General features: G+C 42.9%; 1 protein-coding gene across 6 annotated transcripts in view; it reads right to left on the bottom strand.

Moving 5' to 3' along the window:
• Positions 1–8,073, bottom strand: part of PCYT1B (phosphate cytidylyltransferase 1, choline, beta) — an 89,032-nt gene that overhangs the window by 57,014 nt on the left and 23,945 nt on the right. For 4 of the 6 annotated variants that reach the window (XM_006769998.2, XM_006769999.2, XM_006770000.2 and 1 more), the window contains one exon: positions 5,512–5,611. The exons of 1 other annotated variant lie outside the window; for it this stretch is intronic. In XM_006769998.2, coding sequence (XP_006770061.1) covers positions 5,512–5,611 — 100 coding nt within the window. Of the gene's footprint in view, positions 1–5,511; positions 5,612–6,092; positions 6,327–8,073 lie in introns of those variants that run through there. One more of the 6 variants, XM_006770002.2, reaches the window with a different exon arrangement.

The raw sequence follows: 8,073 nt of genomic DNA, 5'->3' as shown, positions 1-8,073 counted from the left end.
CAGATATAGGACTTTTATCTAGTATAAAGAACTTCCAAAACTCAATAATAAGACAAATAACTCATTTTAAAAGGGAAAAAAATGAATAGACATTTCATCAAAGAAAATAAATATATGGATAGCAAATAAGCTCATGAAACAACGCTCAATATCATTTTTTAAAAAAATTGACCATACCTACCAAGTATTAGTGAGGATATAGAGCAACTGGAACTCTTACACATTGCTGGTGGAAATGTAAAATGGTACAATTGTTTTTGGAAAGCAGTTTGACAATTGGTTAAAAAATTAAGCATATACCTACCATATGGCCACACAGAAGGCAATCACCAACTGCATTATATCTAAACTCACCATTTTGTGGGGTGTGTTATGATGTTTGTTTGTTTTTTTAAAAATATATTTTATTGATTTTTTACAGAGAGGAAGAGAGAGATAGAAACACCGATCAGCTGCTTCCTGCACACCTCCTACTGGGGATGTGCCCGCAACCAAGGTATATACTCTTGACTGGAATCAAACCTGGGACCTTTCAGTCCGCAGGCCGATGCTCTACCCATTGAGCCAAACCGGTTAGGGCGTTATGATGTTTTTTGATATTACTTCAGATTCAGGCAACAACAAAAGTGTGATTATTCATTTTTTATAATGACTATTAGCACCCTACATTTAAATAATGTGTTAAAAGTGTGTATGATTTGCAAAGCCCATATACTAGTATTTCGCTTGATCTTCGCATCAACTCTGTGAGGGAGGTAGGGGAGAGAGGACTTACTATCCTCATTTCATAGAGGGGCAAATGGCAGCTGAGCAAAGTTAAGCAGCTTACCCAATGTCACAGAACCAAATTATGACTAAACACCAGTAATGATGGTAACTAGTACTATTTTTGTGTACAATTGATGTGCAAAATAGGTGGCACAAAAATTAACCTTTTAAAATCTAATATTTACATCTTATAAAGTTTACATAGTTTTATATAAACTTTATAATTTCCCTCTACTTTTGCCAGCAATATTATTTTCAATAAATGATAATGATGGATGTTTGCTTTTAAAATACATTAAAGTTTTAAAAAGAGTACATTAAAGGAAAGTTAAGTAAATTATAATGCAAGGGGCACACAAATGAAGCAAAATTCATTAAGGTAGATTTTGAGGAATTTGGAAACTCTACACACTGTGGAAACAGAATAATATAAATCCCATTTCTGAGAAGGAAAATAGGAAATCAGAACTGAGTTTCCCTTTGAGAAAAATGTCAGCTTTAATGAAAAGGAACCTAGGAAATAATCATTTGGACTTTTCCTTTACTGCAAGACAGGGGAGTGATTCTCTCTGCCTCAGGACACATACTAAACCCTCTATGTTAACAGTGCCACAACTGGACTAGTTGAGCTAAGGTCTAAGGTGCTGATTCCACCCAGCGGCATAGCTCAGTGATTGAGCATCAACCTGTGAACCAGGAGGTCATCATTCAATTCCCAGTCAGAGCACATGCCTGGGTTGTGGACTCAATACCCAGTGTAGAGTGTGCAGGAGGCAGCTAATTAATGATTCTCTCTTATCACTGATGTTTCTCTCTCTCTCTCTCTCTCTCTCTCTCTCTCTCTCTCTCTCTCTCTCTCTCTCTCCTGTTCCCTTTCTCTCTTAAATCAAGAAAAAGATTTTTTTAAAGGTGCCGATTCCAACTGCCCTACTGTTTTTCTTGATGTTTCATTATCCTTGTAACTTCACTGACAATACATTGAGCAGAGCTATGAGCAGAGTTTGTCATTACCTCTTTTAGAATTTCTATGCTAGCCCCTGTTTGGGTTGACCTAAGATTGCAAAACATATTGTAGGCAATTATATTGTCATAAAATAGGGCTAGTGAAGGAGCTAGTGAAGGATTTCAGTTATAACAATAATCTTGAAGCACATTATGAACCCCAAGCAGGGGTCTCTTTTGTCTTTTTTGATGAAATGCTCAAGAAGATGCCACAAAAGGTCATTGCTTACGAAACAAGTAGTCCAACAGCAAGATTTAAAAAAATGCTCTGAGCTTCTGTAGTGACAGCACAATCCTGCAACAAATAATTAGGATGATCTCCCTGTCACTCCCTCCAGCCACTATCAACAGTCACTCTAAAGCAGAGGTTCTTGCCATGTGGTCCCAGGACAGGCAGCAGCAGCAGTTGGGAACTTGTTAGGAATGCAAATTCTTGCTCCTCACCCCAGACCTACCTCATCATAAGCTCTGAGGGTGGAGCCCAGCAGACTTTTAACAAGCTTTTCAGGGGATTGGGTGTGTTGAAATTTGAGAATCGCTGCTCTAATAAAGCAATGGTTATCACAGTGAGGTCTAAGACTAACATGTGCATTGGAGAAGTAACTTTTCAGTTCTCCAAGTCTCATTTGCCTCATCTGCAGAAAGGATACAGTAATATGCAACCTGCACAGTTTTTGCAAAGACTAAATGAGACAGGAAAGAGCAGCTGGCAGATTTAGAGTAAGTTGAACTTCCCTTTCCTTTCTCTAGAAAAGCAGGGTCCTTTTCTGCTTGGGCCTTTAATATTAGGTCACGTCTGTTCTCTTCATCACTACCTGCACTTCCAGTGCACCTTATGGATTTACCTGGGCTGTTCATTCAAAATACAGATGCTGGGGCCTCAGCCCAGATTTAGGGGTGGAGAGAGAGGGCAGGAAATCCACTTCTTTAACAAAATTACCAGGTGATTCCTTGCACACTGAAGACTGGGAACAACTGGTTTAGCTGCTCTGAACTACTGCCCAAAGCCACTTCTTGCCTTTCTCAAAAGCAGTAACCAAAAAAGCGTACTAATTTGGCCCACTCTCCTCCTCCCTTCACTCTGTCCAAGCTACCGTAAGTCCTCACTTATCATCAATAGGTACTGCGACTTTAAGTGAAACGATGTACAATGAAACCGATTTTATCATAGGCTAATAGATATAAACAAGAGTTAGGTTCCTATGGCACCTCATCAATGTTATAACAAAACAACATGGAGCAAAACAACGTTATCTGAGAACCTGCTGTACTCTTAAAGAAGAGGCAGACTGTCATGGTTGAGAGATCAAGCTTGAACACAAAAAGGTTTGAGATCAAACCACAACTTCACTATTTACCAAACTGTGGTCCCTCAGCATCAGCATCACCTGGGAACTTGTTAGCCAGCCAAGTTCTTAGGCCACACCCCAGGTGGACTGAATCAGAAACGCTGGGGGTAAAGCCCAGACATCTGTGTTTTACCAAACCCTCCAGGTGATGCTGATGCAAACTCAAGTGTGAGAAGACTGCCACTGACTCCCTGAATAACCCTGTGCAGATTCACAGCTTTCTAAAACCATCATTTCCTCATCTGTGAAATACTAAAAGTACTAACCACATAAAGTTGTGACAATGACATGACACAATACAGATAAAGAACTTAATAGTAAACAATAAATATCTATTGTTATTATTATGAAGAAAACTGTCCTTTATCCCAGGGATTCTATTCAACTTGGGATGTTTGTTTCTGAGCCATCATACATGGCTCAAAGCTTAACTGCTAACTAGCCTGATTTCCGCTCCATCCCAACCAAATGGAATGCTATTCATTTACTGCTACACGGCTCTCTACCTCCATGTTTTCACTATTCCTGTTCCACTTTCCTAGAATGCCCTTCCATTCTCTGCCCACATTGTCCAAATCTTACTTCTCCCAACAAGATCAGCTGAGGTGGGCTCCCAGGTCTTGCCTGACTGCTCCAGGCCAAATAAATCCGCCTTTCTTTTAAATATATATATTTTATTGATTTCAGAGAGGAAGGGAGAGGGAGATAGAAATATCAATGAGAGAGAATCATTGATGGGCTGCCTCGTGCATGCCCCCTGCTGGGGATTGAGCTCAAAACCCGGGAATCAACCATAACCTCCTGGTTCATAGATTGACACCCAACCACTGAGAAACACTAGCCAGGCTAATCTGCCTTTCTTAACACTGTCCATTTTCATCTGTGTTGCAGGATTTAACTCCTAAGCAATCAATTTTCAATCTTTTTCATCTCATGGCACACATAAACTAATTACTATAATTCTGCAGCACACCAAAAAATATATTGTTTGCCAATCTGACAAAAAAAATGGGTATAATTTTGATTCATTCATACTAGTTATTGTTGTGTTGCCTGTTGTCATTTTTTAATTTGACAATCTAAGGGGAAAGAGGTCAGTGCCTCTGTCTCAATAGTCAAGTACTACACATTTTAAAAATTCTTGTGGCACACCAGTGTGCCACGACATGCTGGTTGAAAATTCCTGCCCTAAACACATGCATGCATGCTACTGGTGGGTTTTATTTCTGGTTGTCTTGTCCCTTTATAATGAAGCTCTTAGGCGCTAGCCAGTTTGGCTCAGTGGATAGAGTGTCAGCCTGCGGACCGAAGGGTCCTGGGTTCAATTCTGGTCAAGGGAACATACCTTGGTTGCAGGCTCCTCCCTGGCCAGGGCCCTGGTTGGGGCTTGTAAGGGAGGCAACCAATCAATATGTTTCTCTCACGTAGATGTTTCTCTCTCTTTCCCCTCTCTTCCAATCTCCACTCCCCCAAAAAAAACCAATGGAAAAATATCCTTGGGTGAGGATTAACACAAATATCTATATATATAAAAGCCTAAGTGACCGTTAAGACCGGTCGACTGAACAACTGGTCACTATGACGTGCACTGACCACCAGGGGGCAGACACTCAATGCAGAAGCTGCCCCCTGGTGGTCAGTGCGCTCCCACAGCCAACTTCCCACAGCCTGCCAACCTCCCACAGTTCCTCCCCACCTGGCTGGGCAGCCTTGATTGGGACTGGGCGAAATGACCCCGATCAGCCCCGATCACCAGCCAGGCCGAGGGACACCCCCCTACCCCCCACGTGCACGAATTCATGCACCAGGCCTCCAGTATATAATGAAGTTCTTAGGAACTAGAGACAGTACCTTATAGTTCTTTTTCAATCTCTTCCTTATGCAGCTCTGGTATATACTAAAGGAGTGAACAAAGTCCTAGAGCAGTTTAAGGCACAGGCTCTTTCATTTAAGGCACACTTGGAGAAACTTTTTTAAAACGCGGACTTTAAAGAATGGTAATAATTACAGTAGCTTAGGTTTGTTTAAACGTCACAATTTAAAAAATGCTTTGGTATTTTTAACCGAAACTAGTTGTCACAAAAACCTTGGGAAGTGGGGATCATTGTCCCTGTTCACACATGAGGAAACCATTCAGATCATTCTTGTGACTAGCCCAAGGCTGTAGGACTAGTAAATGGTAGAGCTGGGGCTCACACCACATCTCACTGTATTTTTTCCCTTGGCTACTTTGGTTTGCCGAGTTTGTTACTGGTGCTGTTATCCCTGTGCTGTGCCACAACCTCTAAATTCAACTCTCTGAAAGCGAGTGCTGCTCAAATAATGACGGGCCTTTCTGCTCCTTTGGACGTCAAGACAGGGCCCATTGGGAGAAGAAGAAGTACAGCCTCACCTGGTGTTCCTAGGCGGGCCTGAGCAATGGTCAGTTTTTCATGGGGCGCTTGGCACTGGCAGCTGACTTCGTCTGCAAATGGGGCAGGAGCAGTCAGAGTCTAGAAGGGAAAAAGAGAAAGGGAATAGAGTCTAATAAACTTTCCTTGGGCACTAACTTCCTCTGAAGTTTTATTTATGTTGGCTTCACAGGTATGATCAAGAAGTAGAATATTATCAGTGGAGTCTTTCAGAGAAATATGGTACTATTAGAAATAAAAACGGGGACATTGTCACTGAAACATTATTTTTTTTTTTACTGCTGCCTCAGAAATAATAACTCTTCAGTCTCTGCCATATGCCAGGTACCAGATGAGGTACTCTGCATATGCTAATTCCTCCAGGCCTCACAACAAACAGCCTGTGATGGCTAGATCCCTTCTATCCTTCTACAGCAAAGGAAAACACCATCTCCAGTCACAGAAAAGGAAACTGAGGCTCAGCAGCTTTAAGAAATATGCTAAGTCATGCCCTTGGAAAGTCACAGTGTTCAGCTTTGAACCTTTGAACCAGCAAGGGCAGGCTTCAAGCATTAAGACTTACCCACACCCTGGGATACTCAGCTGGGAGGAATGCCATACTCAGGAGTGTGGCAGACATCTGTATTTCACACACACCAGCCTGGCCAATCACGAACTCTGACGTCTCTTCAATGCAAAAGCCAAAGACGTTATCTGTTCCCTGGGAGGGCCTGAAAGCACAGCATTTCTGGCGGGCTGCAGATAAATTGCTCCTGTGGTAGCTCCAACGGCCACCAACGGCTGGAGGCCCCGCCCCAGGCAGCTGGGGCTAAGGCTCTGGGGAGAGCTGTGAGAGAGATGTAGTCACTTGGATGCCTGCCCAGGAAGTGGCTCTGCATTTTTTAGTCAGCTTCTTAAAATGAAAACCTCACTCTCTCCAGACAGGGGAAGACAAAGCCAGGGGTGTTTTTGTAAACAGGGCAAATGCAATCCAGAGTCGTCCATTTGCAGTCTCTGAGCCATGTCCTTATCATGGTCATCACTACACCTGCTTTGCTATTTTTAAAGCCGAAGTCACTGTAAATATTACTCGTGTTGTTGCAGAGATTGTTTCTTAGAGATAGACACAGGTGTTCCTCCACCTGATAAGACTCAATTGAATAATGATCCATACATTTGAAGAGTGACTGTGACCCACTTTTGCCATTCATTTATTTATTCACTCGTTCATTCATTTATTCACATGCTCATTCAAATATATGTCAAGCACTATCTTAGAACTGGGGATACAAATAGGGATGAGACCGGTCCCCGTCCTGGGGGAGTCCCGCTTCTCCGTACTGCCAAGAACCCATCCTGCCCCGTTCCCACCCTTCCTCCCCATTGTAGTACCTTCCGCCCTGGAAACTGGAGTCCTGCCCCAGAGTTGCTTGGAGACCTCCCAATTGCCTGAGACACTTAACCCCCAGCATCCCGTCCAGGGCTCTGAAAGCAGACCAAGACTTGGGACATGGACTCAGGAAACTTTAGTTCATTACTAATTCTTTTTCAGAAACATTAAGGTGACCACGTGGGCCGCGGCGGGCCAGGGCAGCATTTGTAGTATGCCAAAGGGGTACAGTGACCAGAGCAGAGGCTCCATAGCCACAAATCTGAGGTTGAAATCCCCTTTCCAGCACTTACAGGCTGTGTATTCTCATTTGGCTCGCCTGGTTGAAAGAAACCGACACCCACTAAAGTTAGCTCAAGAGATGAGGGATTCTTTGAGGGCTACCCTGGCATGGAAACGGTGCAGGGAGGATAGGGGCAGCACCTGGTCCCAGAGAGCTAGCTGTGCACCAACCTGGCGTGTGATCTTTTCTGTCCCACACTCATTCACCCTACATCCTTCCATGATGTTAAAGTCTCTGCTTGCCTTTGACTCCCCGATAAACTTCGGTTTGAATGGGGCCCATCATGGCCTCCGCAACCTCCCTTCCCAACACTCATTCAGCAGCTTCTGATTGAACCTTTCAGCCCCAGCTCCTGCTCCTACCAACTTACTGCTTCTTTCCATGTTTCCCAATTCACATTCCTAAGGGAGAATCAGAGTGGCCAAGTTCATGAATTCAGACCAGGCTACAACCAGAATTAGCCTGCAATGAATCAGGTGCCCATCATCTGTGGCTGGTGAGGGGAGGAGGAGGGTGAGGGGGGTCATGGGTTGCCTGTCATTGCCCCTTTAGCAGGCGCTGCTGTTGGGGCCAGAAATGTATTTGACCTTGTGTGCTCTTAAAAGGGAGTTCGTTTACTTAGTTGAATCTCAATTTCACCTATAAAATGGACACCAATCTTGCAGGTTGATGCAGAAAACAGAGATAAATTATGTCAAGTACCTGGTACTCAATAAATTGTGGCAATTATTACTGCTATTAGTATTCATTCGTATACATAATAATTTATAATACTTTTTTTTAATTTTTTTTTAAATATATTTTTTTGATTTTTTACAGAGAGGAAAGGAGAAGGATAGAGAGTTGGAAAAATCAATGAGAGAGAAACATTGATCAGCTGCCTCCTGCACT

The sequence above is a fragment of the Myotis davidii genome, unplaced genomic scaffold (genome assembly GCF_000327345.1).
Source record: "Myotis davidii unplaced genomic scaffold, ASM32734v1 scaffold1124, whole genome shotgun sequence".
NCBI lineage: Eukaryota > Metazoa > Chordata > Mammalia > Chiroptera > Vespertilionidae > Myotis > Myotis davidii.
Note: the sequence above shows the minus strand (reverse complement) of the source record. Positions and strands in the feature narration are given on the sequence as shown.